The following is a 24,335-nucleotide window of genomic DNA, read 5'->3' as shown; positions in this document are numbered from 1 at the left end:
GTTCAAAACTTGAAAGCAATCTTTCACAACTGAAAAACTCAAATATGTTTTTCTTGTTTGTTATAAAACATAAACAAACTATTTATAGCTTTCAAAGATTGGTCAAAGCATTTAATACAGGAGCGTATTGAGTTGAAATCATTTAAAGCACACTCAACTAACAAAACACAATTCTGTTAAGATTTTCAAACAAACAATCGATTGAAATCATGAAGCAATCGATTGTTTTGGTTTGACAACAAGTCAACCAACCAAAACAGTTTTCAACCTTTTCAAAAACACCTAAGAGTAAAAGAATCGGTTGTTTCGACAAAACAACAGGTTGTTTTTCACTTAGTTTTAAAACACTTTAATCTTAAAAGGTTTTAAAAACATTTTAGCTTTAGATTCAACAAATAGTGGATTACACAAATAAACTACCCAGATCCTATCCTAAACACAGCAACAACTCCAACCTTGCATCAAGCACTTAGATTTGGATTCTTCAAAGCCTTTGATTAGTCTTGATAAACATTGTCAAATTCAAAAAAAAAAACATCCCGAGAAAACCAAGGATTTGTCTTCATGGGAGATTAAGTTCACGCAAACAAGTGAGAGAACAAGGAAGAGTAGGAGAGGAGGGCAATAACAAATCTGAAGGCCACAACAACATTTTTTTATGAAAGAGGATGTTGACTGGGAAAGAATAGGAGCTTCAACTAAACAATGCTTCTTCAAATGCTCTTTGTTTATTCGTTCTTCTAATAACTCATTATTATACAGTTTTGAACAGCCAAAGACATTCAAATATTTAAGAGAATTCAGGCCCAATATGATATTGGGTAAGCTTACTAGGTTTTTGCAGTTTTTCAAATTCAAAAGAACAAGCTTTTTCAAAAGACCAATCGATGCATTGATTTTTTAAGCATTATGCATCCTTCAAGTTCTATCCTTTCAAGATTTAGGGCCTCTCTAACATTCAGCAACTCAACTAAATTTTAGGAGTAAGATAGATACAAAAGCTTCAAATTATGCAATGGCTACAATGATTGAAAAATAAAAGACAAAATTAATAATGAAATTTGGGTTTTCATTAATTAGTTAAAATAAATAAATTAAAGATCGTGTGAGGCATTTAACTGATTTATTTAAAAAAAACATAAAAAATTAATATACATTACCTTTGTGCCTTTCCATAGTCTTTTAATATTGCTCCGAACAAGGTGTAACTCAACTAGTTTTTCTGGGTGAAAACTTTGAGGCAAACATTTAAAAAAATATTTGCTCCAATTAAGATATGCTAGTTCATTCGAAAGATGATTGAGACTTCCTGAAAAGTTCGCACCCACAAGACTAAGCAAGTTAAGGTGTCTAATTTTTTATAGACCATCTGCCCTCACAGTCCCCAAAAGTAAATCACATTCAATATAAATGACATCAAGATTTTCAGTTGCCTACAACATTGTAAAGAAAGAATAACATTATTATACTTTTCGAAGGGTTTTCATATTCTAGAAAAAATGGCAATGTAAGATTTATACTCAATAAATTATTTTTACCTCATTGTTTAACATAGCTTTCTCGAAATCTTCGTAATCCCACAACTTACTCCACTTTAGAGGCTCCTTAGGTGAATTTTCTCTAACAATACTCTGTCCCAAATCCATCAACAACCTATGCATACAAATATTCCCATGTTCACATTTTATTAGAGATTTCTCAATCAAAGCTGGTATGCCATTTTTGTAATCAAATCCACGAAAGCTTAAAATTTCCTCCATGTCAAAATGTGTCATACAACCAACGACCTGGAGGAAGCATGCAATATCAAGAAATATTTCTTTTTCTTCTTCTTCCAACTGATCAAAACTTATACGTAAAGCATCCACAATATTTCTATCTTTATTATATCTTAGCTTACCCAATTCACTTCTCCATTGTGAGACATTTCGATCAAACAAAGATGACCCAATTACTTCAATTGCTAAGGGATGGCCTTGAGCATGAAAAAGTACCTCGCGCGCCAACTTTTCATAATCTCCCAATATATAATTAACTTTGAAAGCATGTATACAAAACAATTCTACAACATTTTTCCCAGGCAACGGGTGGACTTGATAAACATCATCCACTCCATGTGTCATCAATATATGTTCATCCCTTGAAATTATTATGATTCTGCTTCCTCCACCTACGCATCTACGTATATCTCTATTCCCTACGAACAACTTAAGTTGTAGACCTTGATCAACATTGTCAAAAACTATAAGTGTTTTGTCATTGTGCAGCCTAGTCCACACTAAATATGTTCCATCAATAGCTTTACAAATTTCAAGATTTTTCTCATTCAAAGATTGAGAAATTAGCTGCTTTTGTACACCTAATGATCTAGATTCTTGATAAGTTTTGCTTACATCATCAGTAAAACAACGAAAATCATATTGATGATAGATTCTTTCATATAAAGCTCGAGCAAGAGTTGTTTTTCCTATGCCACCCATTCCACTAATTCCAACAACTCAAACATCGTTGACTGACCCTAAACTTAGAAGATTTGTTAATTCTTCAACCTGAGACTCTATCCCAACCAATTCTTCCTTCGGAATTCTTGACATTTTGGGACCCAAAATATTTATTATGCTTTCAACAATTTTTTCCATTTGTTCATACTATGACCTGGAAATTTAATATTTACAGAAAAAAATAACAACTTAAAGATTCTAACTTTGAAAATATTATTTTCATAACAAGTATACATTTAGTTTCAATTAAATAAATTGAGGTATATAACTCACTGCATGATAAATATATAATTGTGATGAATCTTGAAACGATTACTCACTTGTTTCGGATATCCCAACCAGAGAGATTGGCGACTTGTGTGAGAGCTTGTCTCCATCTCTGAACTTCCTCCATCTTAACTTAATCTTCTCTCAATCTCTTTTCATATTCTGCAAATGCTTTCTCATAACATCCACTCTGTTTGCGCACCACAGAAGGATCAACATCATAAAAAATAGGTTTAATACACGTTTTTCAACGCAGTTACGTATCTCCGCCAGTTGACGCAAGCACCAAGTGGAGGAAGCATAGTTCTGTTAGAAGACAACAATGAAAAGTCGAGAGGTTCGAATGATGTTAATACTTCTTTAGTGAAGTCGTCACTGACCTCCACGACTTCAATGTTGATGATGAAGTAGAAATGGATAAATGATTACTTTGATGCAAGAATTAGTCGGTATTAAGTTAGATCAATGTAAGTGTGGAATGACAAGAAAATTCAAATATATATTTAGCTAATTTTTTGATTTTAACTAATAATATATACTCAACATAGTGGGTTGATTGATATTTCAAAATACCCTCATAATTTAAAAAAAAAATGTTAAAAGTGAAGTCATGTCTCACCCGCACTCACACGACTTTACCATTAATATTAAAGTCGTGTAAGTAAAAAATTATTTCACTTAAGGAGTATAAAATCGTATTTAGATAATACGATTTTTTAGCAATAAAAGTCATGTAGGTATGAATTATCTATATTTGTAATTTTTTAAACATTTGTTCATTGTTATAAATTCGAAATCAAATTGCACTACTTGGGTAAAAAGAAAGTCAATTAATGCGATGTCATCCTTATAAAAAAATGATGTGAATGCTTTAATTTTTCTGATTATGCTATTAATGTGTATTTGAAATTCCTATACAATGAAATGTATGCAGTGGGATCCTCCAACCTTAGAAAATTTGTCTCAAGATATGGTGGATCAATACTTCTTTCCTCTTAGTGAGTCTGAACCTGATCTAGAGCTGCCCACAAAAACTCGTGAAGCATTTTTTTAGTTTGTTTCCCTTGAACATCTGCATATAATACACACCATTGGTATTTTGCCAAGACTATCTTATCCTTGTACCTTTTGAACATATGATGGTAGCTTCTAGTGGTTTACCACAATAATATGTAGTTTGTTCCACCTATGGATTTTGAAACAACTTTTTGTCTTTTCAAATAATTAGTAAATGAGATTATGGTTAAATATAACCGATTTATAAAGTGATGTTAATATTAATAATATTATTAATATTAATTAATATTATTCATATTATTAATATTTATTAATGTTATAATTAATATTATTATTAACATTATATTCATATTATTAATATTTATTAATATTATTATTAATATTATTATTAATATTATTATTAACATTATTATTAATATTAATATTATTAATATTATTAATATTATTATTATTAGTATTAATATTCATATTATTATTAATATTATTAGTATTAATATTATTAGTATTAATATTCATATTATTAATATTATATTCATATTATCAATATTATATTCATATTATTAATATTATATTCATATTATCAATATTATATTCATATTATCAATATTATATTCATATTATTAATATTAATTTTGATATAAATATACATTTAGATATTTATTGTGTGTGTATAGTAGTTTTATTTGACTTGAGTAATATTACTTTTATCCGGATATAGATAGATAGAGAGAAAAAGGAAGAAATTATATAATATTAATATAACTTTAATACTATAAATACATATATATATATTGATTAATATATTTCTTTATTTAATCATTAATTTTTTAAAACTCATGGTTAAATTTAAATTTACTTCAATATTATATATATATATATATTAATATAAAATTATTTGATATCTTATTTTCAAATATAGGTTATTATAGGTAGTTGTGAAGTTTTTGTTAGATGGCTATATAGGTGCTTGTATCTTACACTTCTTTTCTGATTTGAGATTCTTGTATAAGGATTGAAATATCCTTAAAATGTTTTGTTTAATTTTTTTTATTCTTTGTCGATAAAAAAAATCTTATTTTCAAATATTTACTTACATAGATTAAAATTGATATAATGTATAATTTTTAAAATATTTTAAATTATAAATTATTTAATCACTTTGTCAGTATGATTTATATATTAGTAGAAAGGGTTATTTAGTAACAACTTTTTACATAGATTTATGGAATAATTAATATAGTTTAAACTATAATGATATGCTAACTAGTAATCTGTATTAGAGATTTAATTAATAGTTAATGTAAAAGTCATCATTTTATGTTAAAAGATAATATTGTTTGTTGACAATATTCTTTACTATAACACACAAGTAAAACCAACTACCTATAATGAACTTAATTAAGTCAATATGATCGTAAAATAATAATTAATATGATAGTTGATTTTAATGTAATAGGTAATATGATGACTATGAGTATGACATATATTAAATTTGATTCATACTAATAGATAATATAATAAATTATGTTTAGATTCAAGTAGATTATAGATAAATTAAATGTGATTCATATGTTAGTATCATTAATATTGTTAGTATCATTAATATTGTTAGTATCATTATTATTGTTAGTATTATTAATATTTTTAGTATTGTTAGTATTGTTACTATTGTTACTATTGTTACTATTGTTACTATTGTTACTATTGTTACTATTGTTACTATTGTTACTATTGTTACTATTGTTACTATTGTTACTATTGTTACTATTGTTACTATTGTTACTATTGTTACTATTGTTACTATTGTTACTATTGTTACTATTGTTACTATTGTTAATATTGTTACTATTGTTAATATTGTTAATATTGTTAATATTGTTAATATTGTTAATATTGTTAATATTGTTAATATTATTAATAATAATAAGTATAATAAAAATCATAATAAAATTAAAGAATTTGCTTAGTGTAGTGGTTAAATTTTACTTGGTTGTTGAAGGATTGCTGAAGGAACCTGGCTTCGATTCCCATTATTCACTGCTAATTTTACACTGCTAATTTTATTTTATGGTGCTAATATTTACATACGGAGATCCGTATGTAATAATCTGTATGTAATTCGCGTTTTTCTTGTAGTGATAAATTTTATATAACCGATGATGTTTGTAACTTAGTTATATATTATAGTTTGACTATATTTTTGGTTGATATGGATATTCAATAATAACTTTGATCTTTTGACAGAAGAAATAATTATTGAGAAAAGTTCTATAGTGCATTGTGGAGTTAAATCTTAACTCAATCAAGATTTCTATTGAAAACTATTGTTGTCTTTTAGAAATTAAAATTGGATTGATTAAGTTACACCATCAAAAAGTCAATACTTTAACCAATCTAAGTAGTTAAATTATGTGACTTTTAAAATGTTATGGGTTAATGTTGTTTTAATCAATTAATGGTATTAACTCCTTATTTTATTTTTCAAGGTAAAATTTTAAATTTAGAGAAGTTAAATTTAGAATTTAACGTTATTTCATTTATGTGACTGAATTCACCAATTTACATAATCCAATCATATATTAATGCGTCAATTTTATTTATTTTAAAAATATTTGCATGCTTTATTATATTATCATTGTAATTTGTGTTTGTAATTAATGTACAATAGTGATTTATGGTGTGTACATTTAGAATTATTATTTTCTAATATGAGATGTAGTTATGAACTTACAATGCGTTGAGAAATCTGTAATGATTCCTGAGATGTCATCTCACCCCGGGTTTAATTCTAACTAACTTCCATTTGTCACATCGACCAGGAAGGGATGCATGAGAGATATCTTCAGCAGAACCTGATTCCATCACTTTTACTATTCTTTTCTCAAGCAAGTCATAACCTCCCCGAGAAAGCCTGCGAGGGGTAGTATTTTTTCTGCAATCATCTTAGCTTTATTCCTCGTTTCCTATCCGTACATGATACACATATAAATTATCAATTTCATGATAAGATAAAATAATATATATATATATAATGAAATGTTCACCAACCTCCCATTTCGTATCCGTTCGACTTTGAACAAATTCACACCATCTTTCACAAGGAGACCTGTCCTTGTATTTACCATAGATGTAACCAACCTCCCCGAGAAAGCACATTCAACCACCAAAACAGAATTCTGTTAGGATTTTCAAAGAAACAATCGATTGAAACCACGAAACAACTGATTGTTTGGTTTGACAGTTAAGTCAACCAAACTTACACAGTTTTCAACCTTTTCAAAAACTCCTTAAAGTAAAACAACCGGTTGATTCGACAAAACAACAAGTTGTTTTTCACTTAGTTGGAAAAACACTTTATTTCAAAAAGGATTTAAAACACATTAGCTTTAGATTCAACAAAGGAGCCGATTACAAATAAAACTACCCAGATCCCTCCCAAAACACAACAGCAACATAGCCTTGCATCAAACACAAAGGATTTGGATTCTTCAAAGTACAATTTGAATTCTTCAAGGCACTTGATCAATTTTGATCAACAATTCCAACTGCAGGCACATAACAATCATGACTATTCGTAACCGTGTCATCAGTAGGGATTTATGCGAAACCCTTTTCAACTAGACTAATATCACCATGTCCTAAGTCATCACGGTGGTCCATTATCTGCATCAAACAAGTACTCAGTGGCCAACATGAAGTCCATTATCAAAACAATTACACTTCAGTCAATTACTTAATGTAATGTTTGAGTTTTATTAAAGAACTGCATGTAGCGAGGTATATAAAATAACATGGCATATTGTGGATATGGAAGTTTATGTTGACATTCAGAAAATTTTGTCAAGTTTATTAAAGAACTACATGCAGCAACGTATAAAAAAGAACATGGCATATTGTAATATGGAATTTAATGTTGACATTTAGAAAATGTTATGAACTAAGTATGAGTTGAGGATCACATTTGAATACTAACTTTCACTAACTCACATTTAATTATTAACCGATTGAAGCTAATGTAGGAGAAATGAGTGTAAATGAGGTAACTCACATTTAATACATTTCTTCGATGTGTTCACCAACAATGTTACCTAGCATTGAATGAATGTATTTCTTGGTGGCCTTCACAAATGTTGTTCGCAAGCATTGAAGGAATGGGTGCAGTGCACTCTTTGATTTTTCCACAAAGTAAAACTTTTGGTGTGGGCAACGTTAAAGCTCATTCCACACCTCAAATAATTTTTTTAATTGTTCATTTCGCTGCTAATAAAAATAACTTTTAACATGTCTTCTTCCTTTTATTACAAAATGAAAGGTGACCAAAATGGATACATGGGACGAACTCGATATTGACACTAGCGATCTTGCTGCCTTTGTACAATGTTGCAACACAAATTGAATCGCGAACTTACTTCCAAGACTGATTGGCAATGCTCAAGCTACTATACTAAACCACAAAACACACAACAATTTATGAACGAAATTGCTGACACAAATCATCAACGTGATTTCACTAGCAATCCATGGCGTTGGCAGAACAATTATTCAATTTCATGGTCAACATAAATTAATTTCAAATAAAAATATAGTGAAGTCTTTTTATATTATCCATGAAAACTTGGTTTTATATAGGGTTGTTAGCGAAACATAACATTGATGGTCTTTCAACATTAATCTCCTTGAAAAGTACACAAGTATTGTCATTGATCACTTGTATTGTAAAAGCCTGTCAACCCAATGACCTAGGAGACATGACAATAACTATCAAGGTTATAAACTCTACATCTATATAAACCTCAAAATACTACAAATAATATACATGTTAATGGAGAAATGGCAATACATGATCCAATCTAAATTTGTAAACCCAGTGTTCATCACAAAGTGATGCTAGATAATGAAATTGGACCTGAAATTGCAATTGGGTTTGTCTTAATCTCGAAAAAGGTTATTTTCAATTACATTTCCTTGTGCTTGTGCAAGTTTTTTTCTTCAAAATGAACAAAATTTTATAAACAATTTTCTGGAATCACAGGTTGTCGTTTTCAGTCCCAACAACATCACACACTATGTCAACATCACAGTAAACACAATAGTGAAGGTACACACTACTAATGCAACAAATTGACAACAATATGAACAACAATTTCAAATAAATTTGTATATGTAAAATACATTTAGGTATTGAAAAGTGACATTGGTTCATAAATCAAATAAACTAGCAGCAGGTTCAAATATGAACAACAATTTCAAATAAACCAGTAGCAGGTTCATAAATCATTCTCTCATCACTAAAGTTCAACACCTACAAATAACACAAACTTAATTGTCTTTTTATGTCTCTGCAGATCCTAAATTGATGGTAATGTTCAATGAGGAAAACAATTGATGCCCATGTCCAATAACGACAACAATGAAAATTAATTATGATTACTTAGGTCTTGTTGTATTGTACTCTCGAAGTACTTCTAAACTTATGTAATTAACCAGACATACACCATTAAGAATGCTTTCATCTTTTACGGGAATAAGCAATACAAGGTGTTATACGTCGCTCTCTAGGTTCATACTCCCTTCGCATGTACATATTACTTCTTTCATTCACCGCGTAGATGAATCTTCCATTTCATTGCAACAATTCTCTTCATCGTTACAGAACTTCGCATTGGAAAATTCCACTGCAAATTGGTTCATACATTGCACACATTAGGTTCATAAAGTTTATGGCATTTTTGTCTCTCCGTTAAGACTTTTTGCAAACGGCTAACAACTTTCTCTAGCGTCCCAATGACTACTGCTTGATGATCAAGTGCATGACTCAAGACCTCTTTTTCTTTAAGAATTTATGCAAGTTGACACTTTTTTCATGTTGCGCTTCTTTCCAGTCAAGCGTTCTTTTAACACCTCTTTCACAACTTGTTGATGAAGCTCTTCCTTTGTCAGAGCGACCTCAACAATAACCTGTTCATGACCAACATAATGAACTCACTAAATTTTTCTTCAAAGCAAAACCAAGTTTACTATCAAGAAATTTGACATCCTTCCAAAACAAAATTCGGGGAAATTTGTCACTCCTACTTTGGCCTTTCGTGTTTGCGAATAACACATACTCCAACGCCCACATCTACATCATTTAAAAATAATGCCAAAATAATCATCACACCTTAAACATTAATTATAATACAATGGTTCCATTAAGTATAAAATATGATACGGTGACTATACCTGCAACAAGTAAACACAACCAACAATGCAAAAATAATTTGAATGTCCTTTGCTGGCAATCCACATTGAAGCACGACAAAAACTACCAACCAAATAGTCATAAACTACCCCACCCCAATCATACTGAGGAAGACACTTAATGTTATCGACTATCTTAAACAACCCTAAAAACACCATCCCCATTTTAATTGGCAACAAAAAATCTAACAAAGTGTAGAGGTGTGTATTTAGGTGAGATCAATTCTTACTTACAAGCCACTTATGTTGTGGAGTTAAATCTTAACTCATCCCATGAGGTTCAAGATTTATATTAATGTCTTTCACAAATTAAAATTGCATTGATTAAGTTAGACCATCCAAAAATCAATACTTCAACCAATCCCAATAGTTAAATTATGTGATTTTTTAAAATGTTACAACTTAATGATAGATTACACATCTTGAATTGTATTTTTGGATCTGAAAAATACCTTTCAGAGTGTATTATAATCTACAATGTATTAATACATTCTTGATTGCACAATCTAGAAATACACTTCGAAATGCACATCTCGAATGTATTTCTAGATAAAAAATGTATTTCGAAATGTGCATTATAGTAATATATTATGAAATGTGCAATCCATAACGTATTAATACATTTTGAAATGCACATTTTGGATTGCATATTCTAGAATGAATTTTTGAATCAAAATGTGCATTCCGAAATTTATTTCCGAACATGAAAATACATTCCATAGTATATATTTATGAAGGGTATAAATTCAATTTTTATGGAGGTGCAACATCAATATATGTGGGTGCAGAATGCAATGGTTGGTTTAAGGTGATATTTCCAATCTAAAAATAAAAATAATATGTTGAATTCAACTAATCATCGTTTAGCTTCAAATATCAACAAATGTTCCATCCAAATCATTGTCGTATTATGTTGATATGTACAAAACTTATCGTCCACCACAAAGACAATGTTATGGTGTGAATTGTCATTGTTTTAGGATCAAATTGATGGTGATTTTGATGTGAATCATTTTTGTATAGTGTAGTGTTTTTAGTTCACTTGGGTTTCTTCTATTTTCCTCTCTTTATCCACCTATATTCATTGAACATCCAACTAGATTCAAGATTATTGTATAGACATATAACTGCTCACAAAACAATAAAAAAAATTAGTAATATCAAAAGAAATTGTAAATAAACATTTAAGTTGTCTAAACTTTGTAAAACTAAAATCGTAAGCTAAAATTAAGGGTGAAAAACATATTATCCATACAATTCTATGAACATCTATCTTAAACATGATTACCTGATTCCAACCTCTTTCTTTATCTCGTACAATAGTTTCTATCAACCACATTACATAATAGTCACACCCCACCCTCCTGATTATTTATTTCACTACATTTCAATATTACCAACCTAATTAAGATATTTATTTTACAAACAAAACAAGCAATGAAAGTATTTAATGAAATTATTAATAACCTCAAAAGATGCAACCATGTCAGCTTCTGGATCCTTGCACTTGGTCGACTCTTCAAAAAGTTATATCTAGTGTAGGAACTATTAATAAAAAAACACTAGTTAGGGGATGCTTAAGTAATGTAGATACATAAGTTTTTGTTAATTACAAATCCACTATTTGTTTGGGATATGCGTGTGACTTCTTGTGCAATGAGCATAACCATGCAATAGTATGATCAGTTAGGGATATCACAAGTAACTGTCCATGACGTCTGATACTTTGGCTACACAATAAACAACATTTTCATTAACTTACATCTACAAATGCATTTACAGATAAATAAAAATCAATAACTAGAAATTATTTTCTCACCAAAGGTCTCACAAGGTGTCTAAGTCAAGCTACAAATGTCTAAAATGTTTGTGCCACATTAATTACCTCATCTATTGGCATAGGAACTGCAACATCACCAATGTGAACTTTCTCGACCATGAACTTGACCTTATAAGGGGCAAGAGCCACATTATGTAACATAGTGACCCCTTCAAAGACATTCCATAAGGCCAATAATCAAGAAATAGAACATTCATCCACATATGAATCGCATTGGCTTATGGAGCCAATGTTATCCCCTCATGGATTTTCAATTGAACAACTTCTCTTTGTGCTAACTCTAATTGTGGGAGGCACAAAGGTCTTCTGTGTAGGAGTCGTGTTGTGAAAGACTTAAGGTCTTTAGGTGTTGCTTAAACTCTTGCCTCACCTTTTTGAGTAACCTCCTTCCATACCTCCTATGTGATCTACTGCATCAATTGCAAAATAGTTTCTTGGCTAGATGCCTTAGAGGAGTACTCATGTGAAGATGTTCCAAAGAACTGTGTGATGTCCACCCTTGTTCCTGCAACATGCACACGACCAAGGTGCTAAGTCTAGGAAGTAACTAGTAAATTAGTGATTTAAAATAGACTACAAATTATCAAACGAATTCATTCCATTTGTAGTTAAACCAACTTTTTAGAAATTGATCATTTAAAAGTCACTGTCTTTTTTGTTTTCTTTTTATCAACAGTCCATTCAAAAATTGTCCTTCTTTAATTTATTTCACCATTTTTAGCAACGATTCGGATTAAAATCATTGTTGAAACTTTGACTTATTCATCGCTTTGCCATCACGTCTTCTTTTACGGCGAATAGCCAAAAATTGTCGTTATTAACAATCGTCGTTACCCAATTTTGCACTAGTGTATGAGATAAACTAGTATAAAAATAACATCATAAATCTTCTTTCCTTTATCTTTGTTCATTTCATATTATGTTACTGCACTAACTAAAAGAATGAGAGTTTTATGAACCAAGTGATGACGAGGCTTTCCTCTGCAATGTTATAAGTCCTTTATACTTGAGCAATTAGAAAGGTAAGATTTTGTCTCTCATTACATAATGATAATACCTCACATACCTTCATCAACAATTTTTTTAGCATGTTGATTAATATAGGAAGCCAAAAAAAGCAAACATGGAAAGGCTCCACACTTAGCATGGTGCAACTACGATGATCTTATAGAGTATTTCATGTTGGTTTTATTTAGAATCTTATTATTGAAATAGATTTTGTTGGTATTTGAGCTCTTACTAAATAGTGAAGTTAGTAACTCCCTCACAGTTGTAGCACAAGATAATAACTTTGTACATCAAAATCTCAAATGAATTTGTAATACATGAAAGAAGAAAACAAAATTATAACTACTCTATATATTAATATTAAGTACCTGAGTTTGGTAGTTGTCGATCTTTCTCATATACCCTGCGATACCCATATTTCTTCACATACACATTAACATATCGGTCTTTGTCCTTCCGGAATTCACTCCATTCCATCACCAGTCTTCTAAATTCCACACTTATAACACCATTATAAGATTTGTACCATCTGAAATCATAATGTCCTCCACCAAACTCTTGACGAGACAAATAAAATAGCCACATATGATCTGAATGGTCAATGACTTGATCTGTTCTCAAATCGACTGGAGGAATTCTAGCACTATGATCTATGCTTGTATAATCAATGATCTCGCTTTCATTGCCCACATGGAATATTGCACAACACACAACACCAATCCAATTATTTTCATGCATAACAAGAGAGGTATCAATCTTTATTGAATTATCCATGCTCACAAACTGATTGTTGAACCACCTCGGTATTTCACTTCCCGGGATAAGACTTCCAACACATGGTTTGATTTGACTACTAAGCGCATTTTCTAAGAACCTTGCCTCGTAAGACTACAGAGTTATGCATTAGTATCAATTTTTTGACAAAAAAAATAGATTAAAAGAATGAAAGAGGAAGGAGGGAGCATCCACACCTGAACAATTTGTATCATCCACGAAAAAATCAAGCTAGTACAAAGTTCCCTCTCAACTAATTTTGGGCAGTTGTAAATGATTAATCCTACCAGTTTTTCATCTGTGAAACATGAGAGTGGAAGCTTGCAAAATTCTGAGGAGTAGTCGGTTTGCAAAGGGAGAACAGGCAATCGTTTGAATTTTTTGCAATGTTGTAAGTTTAAATGATATAATCTGAAAAGGTTCTGGAGGTTAGGAAGTGTAGTAAAATTGTTTCCCTTCAAATTTAGCCTTTCTAGGCAACTTAACTTTCCAATGACATCAGGGATTCGAACTAATTTACAGAAGCTTAGATCGAGTTCACGCAAACAAGTGAGAGAACAAGGAAGAGTAGGAGAGGAGGGAAACAACAAATCTGAAGGTTGCAAGAACATTTTTTTTATGAAAGAGGGTGTTGATTGGGAAAGAATATGAGCTTCAACTAAACAAAGCTTTTTCAAATGATCCTTGTTCCTTCGTTCATCTAATAACTCATTATTATACAATTTTGAACAGCCAGAGACATTCAGATATTCAAGAGAATTCAAGTCCAATATGGTATGGGGTAAGCTTACTAGGTTTTTGCAATTTCCCAAATTCAAAAAAGCAAGCTTTTTCAAAAGACCGATCGATGGATTGATTTTTCGGAGCTTTATGCATCCTTTAAGTTCTATCTTTTCAAGATTTAGGGCGTCTCTAACATCAGGCATCTCAACTAAATCTTCGGAGTAAGAGAGATCCAAAAACTTCAAATTTTGCAATGGCTACAATGATTAGCAAATAAAAGACAAAATTAATAATGAAATTTGGTTTTTCTTTAATTAACTAAAGAAAAAAGGAAATTAAAAGACATATTTGTCATTGAATTGGTTTATTTAAAAAATAGAAAACTAATAATACACTACCTTTGTTCCTTCCCATAGTTGTTTAATACTGCTCCCAACAAGGTATAACTCAACTAGTTTTTCTGGCTGAAAACTTTGAGGCAAGCATTTAAAAGGATATCCACTCCATTGAAGATATGCTAGTTCATTCGAAAGATGATTGAGGCTTCCTGAAAAGCTCACGTTCATAAATTTAAGGAGCTTAAGGTGTCTAATTTTCGATAGACCATCTGCCTTAACAGTCCCCCTATGCCAACCAGGTTTAATATATATGACTTCAAGATTTTCAGTAGCCTACAACATTATGGAGAAAGAATAACAATGTTATACTTTTCAAAGGCTTTTCATATCTAGAAAAAATGACAATGTAAGATTTATACTAAATCAATTATTTTTACCTCATTGTCTAACATAGCTTTCTTGAAATCTTCGTAATCCCACAACCTACTCCACTTTAGAGGCTCCTTAGGTGATTTTTCTCTAACAATACTCTGTCCCAAATCCATCAACAACCTATGCATATAAATAACCCCATCTTCACATGTTATTAGAGATTTCTCAATCAGAGCTGGTATGCCATTTTCATAATCAAATCCACGAAATCTTAGAAATTTCTCCACTTCATCCTTTGAATAACCGCATTTGTAGAGGAAGCATGCAATATCAAGAAATATTTCTTTTTCTTCTTCTTTCAATTGATCAAAACTTATTCGTAAAACATCCATAATATTTCTATCTTTATTATATCTTAGCTTACTCAATGCACTTCTCCATTGTGAGACATTTCGACCAAACAAAGATGATCCAATTATTTCAATTGCTAAGGGATGACCTTGAGCATGCGAAAGTACCTCACGTGCCAACTCTTCATAATCATCCAATATATAATTAACTTTGAAAGCATTTCTACAAAACAACTGCACAGCATTTTCCCAACTCAACAACTGAACTTGATAAACATCATCCACTCCATGTGTCTTCAATATATGTTCATCTCTTGAAATTATGACGACTCTGCTCCCTTCACCTACACATCCACGAATATCTCTATTTGCTGTGAACATCTTAAGTTGTTCACCTTGATCAACATTGTCAAGAACTAGAAGTGTTCTTGCATTGTGCAGCCTAGTCCACACCCAATATGTTCCATCAATAGCATTACAAATTTCAAGATTTTTCACATTTAGAGACTGGGAAATTAACTGCTTTTGTACACCTAATAAACCAGAATCTCGATAAATCTTGCTCACATCATCAATAAAACAACGACGATCATATTGATGATAAATTCTTTCATATAAAGCCCGAGCAAGAGTTGTCTTTCCTATGCCACCCATCCCACTAATCCCAACAACTCGAACATCATTAATTGAATCCAAACGTAGAGTATTTGTTAATTCTCTAACTCGAGACTCTATCCCAACCAGTTCATCCTTCGGAAGTTTTGACATTTTGGGGCCCACAATATTTATTATGTTTTGAACAATTTCTTCGATCGGTTCACACTGTGATCTGAAAATTTAACATTTACAGGAGACAATAACTACAAATTTTAACTTTGAAAATATTATTTTCATTAAACAAGTATACATTGGGACTCAATTTGCATGTGTTTTCTACTTTTTCCTAAATTCCTAACATCTCTTAATTGTAATTTAGAAAGGAGTAAATAAATTGACGAGTATAAAACTCGGATATTTCACCAAAATGGTGCAGTTTTTTTTCATATTTACGTAAATGGGCAAATGCAGAAAAAATTATAGAAATGGATAATTTTTTGTCAAAGTTGTCAATGGCGTAGACAACATCAATTAAATTTATTAATCCACCAACTTTTTATTTTGTAATTAAAGTTTCTAACTGGATTGACAATTTCAATTTAAATAAAATTGGACATTGGGTTGACAATTTCCCTTTACAACCTCTACCATGACCCCCCATATGCCTACAATCCAATGTCATTCATGCAGTATTATCAACCAACAATGTCTTCACAAGTGTCTGAAAATCAAAATGATGATAATGAAGTCGAAGGTACTGAGGATGACATTCCACCTCCATCCCCTCCTACCCTTCCATCCGAACAACAATCACAACAACGACCACGAAGACAACAAAGAAGACCACCATATGGTACAGCTTCGCATAGATGACAACTTTTCCAAAATCTCTATTTTATAATCATGTATAAATTGTACATATTTATCATTTTATAAATATTGCTTAAACGCTACCCTATTTAATTTTAACATTATTTAAAAAGTACTAAATATTTTACATTTATTACACAACCTACTTTTAATCCAACTTAATTTTGGATAACTTTATTTATTGTAAAAACAAAATTTAATTTTAACTTTTTTTTAATTTTAATTTAAAAAATTATTATAATATAAACTTTTTATTTTAAAAAATATTAATTATTTAAAAAAATCAACTAAACTTGTCAACCGAATTGACAATTTTAATTTAATATCCAATTTTATTTAAACTAAAATTGTGAAACCAGTTAAAAACTTTAATTAAAAAAATTAAAAATTAAAAAATTTTAATTAAAAAATAAAAAATAGATGGATTAATAAATTTAATTGATGTTACATACTGTTAACAACTTTTACGTATATAATTTTTTCTACATTTTGCCCATAAATATGAAAAAAAAACTGCACCATTTTGATGAAATATCCATAAAACTCACTGCATCATAAGTATATAACTGTGATGAATCTTGAAACGAGAAACGATTACTTACTTATTTCGGATATCCCAACCAGAGAGATTGGCGACTTGTGTGAGAGCTTGTCTCCATCTCTGAACTTCCTCCATCTTCACTTCATCTTCTCCGAATCTCTTTTCGTGTTCTGCAAATGCTTTCTCATAACATCCACCCTGTTTGCGCACCACCGAAGGATCAACATCATAAAATATAGGTATAATAACACGTCTTTCAATGCAGTTACGTATCTCTGCCAGTTCACGCAAGCACCAAGTGGAGGAAGCATAGTTCTGTGAGAAGACAACAATGAAAAGTCGAGAGGCTTGAATGGCTTGCAGCAGCTCGGGTGCAATGGATTCACCCTTTTTCAGATCTTCATCATCTTTGAAGACAATGATGCCTTTTGTACGGAGAGCCTGAAAGAGAAAACTAGTGAAGGTGTTGCGCGTGTCTTCACCGCGGAAGCTGACAAATACGTCGTAGATGTGAGTTGCAAGAGACGAAGAAGAAGAGGTGTATTGGATGATGGCGTTAGAAGCCATGGGAGAAAGAAAAAGTTGTTGAGAGAGTAGACGTTGATCGTGTTTCATTTTTCCACCCTCTTTCTATCAAGTTATATTAATTATATAAATTTAATATCAATTATGACACTTAATTTAATATAAATTTATAAAAAAATAAAAAACTTCTAAAATACAGAAAAAGTTTCCTAAATAAAAAATAAATGCAACTCCTGCTAAATTTCAAGGTGGTGGAGATGAAGAAGATGATAGGACTTATTTCCTTTCTAACTACACTGTGAAAGAAGGTAGATCCTTAATATAAAAAAATTATCCCCTTCAGTTAATATATCTTTATGAGAAAAATAAATATAGTATTGGTGTTAATTTGATTCAATGATGTAAAGGTTAATTGGCACTGTAAAAGATTAGATTGTTCGTTTTATTCACAACTAGCTCTTAAATTCGTGTGATTTATTGTTATATTTGTTAGGGATATACACATATATAATTTGTAATGTATAGATGTTTCTTGAGTTGTTTTTATATTTTTTTTTCTATATTTAACATTTCCTTTTATATACTTAATTGTTTCTGTTACTTTTTTTCTTCTAATGATGAATTTTTTTTTATCGTTTAAAAGTTTTTCAACAATATAATATAATCTGTTTTAACGATAAAAATGTTAAATAGCATATTTATTAAAAATAAGTAACTTTAAAAAAAAAACAGAATTGCTCTTAGTCATCTACTAATGCAATATAGTCTTTAAATCGTTAATAATGTCTAAGAAAATATAGAAGAGGAAAATTGCTTTTGTGAAGTAGAAAATTAAATATATTTCATATGAGGAGGGTGTGATTTAATTTGAAAGAAAAAGACATATAAGACTTAGTACAAGGCCAAGAGAGTGTTAATGAAACAAAGATTTCTTTGAATATATTTAATAATTACATGTGTTTTACACCTTTTAACTTTTCTAATTTTCAAAGGTAGAATTCATATAGAACAGAACTTGTAAATTAAGTTAAAAATGTTAAGATGAAAATTATTCAGTATTGGAATTTGTGACTAAAAAAATAGATAAAGATTGAGTGTTAAGGAAGAGATTGTAAATTTTTTTTTCTTAATTTTATAAAAATTGTATAAAGTATTGAAAAAGTTTTAGATTTTGTATATTGAGGCAAAGTAGAGAATAATATAAATAAATAAAAAATAGAGTGTAAATTAATAAAGAAATTATGCAAATAGAAATGTAAGTAAGGAAAACATGATGCTCCATTTTTTTTTCTTCTAATTTTTGTATTGTTCATATTTTTCTTCATTATCTTATATTTATTGATTGATTTGGTGTTTTTTTTTATGTTTTTGTGCATTGAAATTGTTTGATGAATTGTTTGCATCATTTAGCTGTGGGATTGGAACGTGAAATTAAGCGGTTGAGAATTTTGCTGCTGAAATTGGTAAATGTAAACTTGAAGAAAATGAGAAATTGTATGAATCCTGCTGCTTGAATTTTTGAACAACAAATAGAGATGAAGATTGAATCAAAATTGATTCACATTAGAACAATTGGTGCATGTTAAAGTTTTGAGAAATTAATTTGGGTGAGTTTGAAAACTCAATTCAAATAGCAAATTGAATTCATGAGTTGATTTGTGAGATTGGAGAATCCTGGTGGGGCCGCGAAAATATAATTGCGTAAAATTGTTTTCATATGGTGGGGGCCATCAATATGAAGTTAAATTTGTGATTTGATGAGAATGTAATGAAGCAATCAACTTGTAAATTTCTTGACTTGACTCTCCGCAATTGAAGATTATTGGTGTGGGACCCGCGAGAATTGAATTGGAAAAATATCTTACAGACAAAAACAAATGTGCTGCAGCATAATTGAAGATTATTCGTGCATCATTGTGCACCATATCAATTCTATTCTAACATGCACCTTATCATTTTTCTATATTTCTAAAATTACTTTTATTTTGAATTTAAAAATTTGGCATAATAAATATAATTAATATATATATATATGATAAAAAAATTTGGAATTCAAAAATTCTGGAAAAAAGATTATGGAAGTAATTTTTATTTATACCCTTCTTTTATTTAAGGTTATTTTCGTTATTTTGGAGGGATATTTTGTCATTTTCTATAAAAAGTTGGGTGCATGTTGCAATTGATATGATAAGGGAGTATTTGTCTTGAAAATTGTGGTCCATCTTTTTATTCTTAGTCTTTATTTTTTTTTTTAATTTTGAAATTCATTCTAATGTCTATCTCTATAAACTTTATTGGTCCATTTTTTATTCTTAGTCTTTATTTTTTTTAATTTTGAAATTCATTTTAATGTCTATCTTTAGAAACTTTATTTGTGTGACTACTACTTTGGTTTTTAATTTTTGAGTTTTTAAAATTACTTTTTAAAGTTGTCACAATTCCTAATATCTTGAGTTTAGCTTTATTAATTTTGAGTTTTTTTATTTTATTTTGAATTTTATTGACTTCTTGTGATGAAAATTATCTTTTAGTGTGATCTTTGAAAAATGTTGACTAACATTGCTAGATAGCATATTGGAGAAGAAAAAGATCAAAGCTAAGGATGACCATTCTTGAGAGAATCAACAAGTACAAGTTCAAAAGGAAGATTTAAAAACTAGAGTTCAAAGAAAAATGCAAACACCGGGAGGATTTTTAATTTTGTTTTAATTCCTTTGTAATTCATTGATACTAATAAATATTGAAATGAATAATGCATCTAGACGGTGAGTGTGTCTCAAAGGTCCATAGGTGTCAATGAACCTCACCTAGGGTTTGTCTAGTTTTAATTTAATCTTAATACACTTAGACAATGAATGTGTCTCACAGGTGCTTTTAAGCCTCACTTAGGATTAGTGTCTTAGTGTCTTTGCAATGTTTAACTTTCTTTTTAAGAAAAAATAATTGGATTTTCCATTAAGGAAGACGGGTGAAAGCTAACTGAGGGAACTCTGGCTAGGAAAAACTTGATACTTAAGTAGTCATAGTGACTCACCTCTCTTTTATAGGAGTGAACATAAAAACACTTTAACCTTTCAACCTTCTTGTAAACTGTTTTTTTTAAATAAACTAAAAATAAAATGAGGGCTAAGGTGATATGATTCCAATAGCAAGATGTAGATGATTCTTTGACATTTTATGGAATCAACTTGAGTTGGAGAATGAATAGGCACTTTTAATAGAATTGGATCAATGTTCTATGTTTCAAGAACTCACCAAAACTTGCACCAAACACCAAACTCACATGGAAGATCCATTTCTTGCCAATTGAACCGATTAAAAGAGGTAAGAATACAAAAACACCGATTAAAAAGCTTAGAAACTGAAATGCACCGAACAAATTAAGAGAAAATGAAGAAGAACCAAATGAAACTAGCCAAAGAGAAGAAGAACCGAACCATAACTAGAAATAAGCTAAAGCACCGAATGAACTTGCAAGAATAGGAACCTAAGACATGTTTATGCTTCGTAATAACATGGAGATGAAATGAAAAGATGGAGAAGAGAGGAACTTATGAGAATGAAGAGCTTGGTTGATGGTCACGCCACTTGAAGTGTGAAGACTCCAAGATAAGTGAGCAAATGCCGCTACTTGAGAGAACCAAGGCACTCAAGATGAGACAAGGAAGAGGAGAAGACAAGTTCTCACACACTCAATCACCAATTTGGGAGAGTTTTGCTACTATAATTCTCAAATCTGATTTATGAAGGACCTAAGCCCTCCTTTTATAGGAGCAAGGGCCGGTCATTTGCTTACAAAGCTTATTCCATAAGCTACCCAAAAGACTCCTAAGCTCACACCCCTACTAAGCTCACTCCCCAAGCTTCTAGAATTTTCTAAACTAAAGCCTAAAGATGCTTTTACAAAAGAGGTGTCTAATGTTTCCCTCTAAGCACCTTTTAAACACTATTTTATATTATTTACAAATTAATACAAAAGAAACTATAAAGAGAGATATTTAAATGAAGCCTATTCTTGAAAGCTTGTAGACTTCTTTGGCTTTAGGCTTTATCCTCTCTTTATTTTATGTCTTCTTTTAATTTTGAGAAGACTAGAAGGAAGAACTTCAAATGTGTTGGTGAATGATCTCTTCCTTCATTAATAAAAGCCTCCTTTATTTGATTCTCATCATAAGGAAATATCCCTGGAAGAGTTAAGAACCATGTTTGCTCAATACATGCAAAATCGAGAAAAAATTAGGAGCAGACATCATGAAGAGTATAAACAAGAAAGAGTCATGACTTTAGAGAGAAATCTAAGGGGTGGTATAGTCCTTACTATAATGAAGACCTTTACGAACCACATCCTAGAGATCAACAGAAGCCTAAATACGAAACTTTTCCAAGAGAACAAAGGATCCTTTTTATGGTAGAGATAATGCACTACAAGAAAATCATGAAATAGAAACCAATTTTAGAGACAAAAAATAATTAGGTGCTATAGTGACTAAATTAGAGACCATTTTTTAGACTAAAATTTTTTTTGGTTTCTAAATTAGTTTATATTATTGTTAAATACTTTCTAAATTGGTATCTAATTAACTACCTAGGTTTTAACTACCAATTATTTATATTCTAAATTTGGTAACAAAAACCTTGGTAACTAATTAGATATCAATTTAGAAACCATTTAACAATAATAGAAACTAATTTAGAAACCAAAAGTTTTTTTTTTAGTTTTTAAAATGGTCTCTAATTTAGTCACTATAGCAACTAATTATTTTTTGTTTCTAAAGTTGGTTTCTATTTCATGATTTTTTTGTAGTGATGTAGAAGAATTTCTAGAATGGAAGATGAAGGTAGAGAAAATATTTGACTGCCATCGGGTTGATTATGAAAGAAGAATATCCTTGGTTCCACTTAGCTTTAAGGGACTAACTATGAAATGGTGGACAACTTTAGAAAACCCTGTGAGTCTTCATAACTCTCGAATAGAGATTGGAATAAACTTCGGGTCGCCCTCAAAAAACACCATGTGCCTTATGACTATGGAAATAAGTTTATGCATTAATTCCAAACACTCCAATTGAAGGATAAAACTATAGAGGAATACAAACAAAAAATGGAGTTACTAATGTTTAGAGTTGGTGTAAAGGAAGAACCAATGAGTATTACCATTGCTAGATTCAATAATGGTTTAAACCTTGAGATTCAGGATAAGGTTGAATTTTTTCCCTTTAATTACTTTAAAGATTTGAATGAAATAGTTCAACAATGTGTTAGGATAGAACAACGAATTACAAAAAGGACTACCTTTAGGGAAAACTATCTTAATACATCCTGTTCCAGGAGAGAGTTTAAGAGGGAGAGTTACCCCTCTAAATCCAGGTATTATGAGAGGAAGAAAGCGAAAGAGAAATAGAAAAGGAAAAAAAAAGTCTTTTTCTAGAACTAAACCAGATATTGATAACATTTTTCCTTCTATTAGAAAACCTTATTATGATGTGCTTGAAGAAAAAATTGTGTGTGGAGTTGAACCAAATATAGACATAAACTCTTTGTCCACATAAAAGACAACTAAATAATTGATTGAAAAAAAAGAAGAGGAAACCAACAAAGAAGAATGACTCCCCTGCAAGCATAACTAAGAAAGAATCCTAAGAGAGGGATTACGATGCTTTGAACTCTTCTTTCCAAATATATAATGCTCATTCCTTTTTCACAAAAATATCAAAAGCAACACTTTTTTGATGTTGTTGCCCAACTTGGACAATGAACAACACAAAATGAACAAAAATACTTTTGAAAAATACCCTATTTTTTTTCTTACAAAACTTTTATAAAAATAATAAAAGGCCTTATTTTGCTTTGTTTTCTTTTGGTTTAATTTTTTTAATAAAAAAACTTATCTCATACTTGTTTGATGTCTATTATAGATTGACATATTATCCAAGAGAAAAATAACAAATAAATAGAGGTTGCAGTCATTGAACATCCTTCAGATTCGAGGTCAGATCCTTATCAAGAGGGAGGAAATGATAAAAATCATCCGACCTTGAAACTTTCTATAATGAAGATAGATGAAGATTGAGCTTTAATGAAGAGATTATAAAGTATTTTTCTTCTTCTTATAGACTAGTTAGGAAGTTTTAGGCCATGTATTTTGGACCAAAGTAGATAATGATGTAAATAGAAAAGGAAGTAAAGTGTAGAATAGTAATAAAACGGGTACAAATAGAAATGTAGGCAAGGAAGACATAAAGTTCCACATGTCTTCTCCTCAATGGAGAGAATTTTATAATTTGGTAGATAACCTGTCAGTAATGTTGATTTACTTATGAGTTTTTTCTTTTACGTATGAATTTTTGTCGTAGGTAATACCGTTTTTTTCGT

At 30.3% G+C, this 24,335-nt stretch overlaps 1 protein-coding gene and 1 pseudogene across 1 annotated transcript; both read right to left on the bottom strand.

Annotated features, from left to right (window-relative positions):
- Window positions 1-822: 822 nt before the first annotated feature.
- On the bottom strand, window positions 823-10,190 carry LOC137813872 (disease resistance protein RPV1-like; annotated as a pseudogene).
- Window positions 10,191-11,354: 1,164 nt separating this feature from the next.
- Window positions 11,355-18,469, bottom strand: LOC137819312 (disease resistance protein Roq1-like). Its single transcript, XM_068623113.1, has 6 exons — window positions 17,500-18,469; window positions 15,146-16,259; window positions 14,769-15,041; window positions 13,843-14,627; window positions 13,242-13,726; window positions 11,355-12,370 (listed from the first exon to the last, which is right to left on the bottom strand). Exons 1-6 carry the CDS (start codon window positions 18,051-18,053, stop codon window positions 12,273-12,275), a joined length of 3,309 nt encoding a protein of 1,102 aa, XP_068479214.1. The 5' UTR covers window positions 18,054-18,469; the 3' UTR covers window positions 11,355-12,272.
- Window positions 18,470-24,335: the final 5,866 nt, after the last annotated feature.

The sequence above is a fragment of the Phaseolus vulgaris genome, chromosome 10 (assembly GCF_000499845.2).
Source record: "Phaseolus vulgaris cultivar G19833 chromosome 10, P. vulgaris v2.0, whole genome shotgun sequence".
NCBI lineage: Eukaryota > Viridiplantae > Streptophyta > Magnoliopsida > Fabales > Fabaceae > Phaseolus > Phaseolus vulgaris.
Note: the sequence above shows the minus strand (reverse complement) of the source record. Positions and strands in the feature narration are given on the sequence as shown.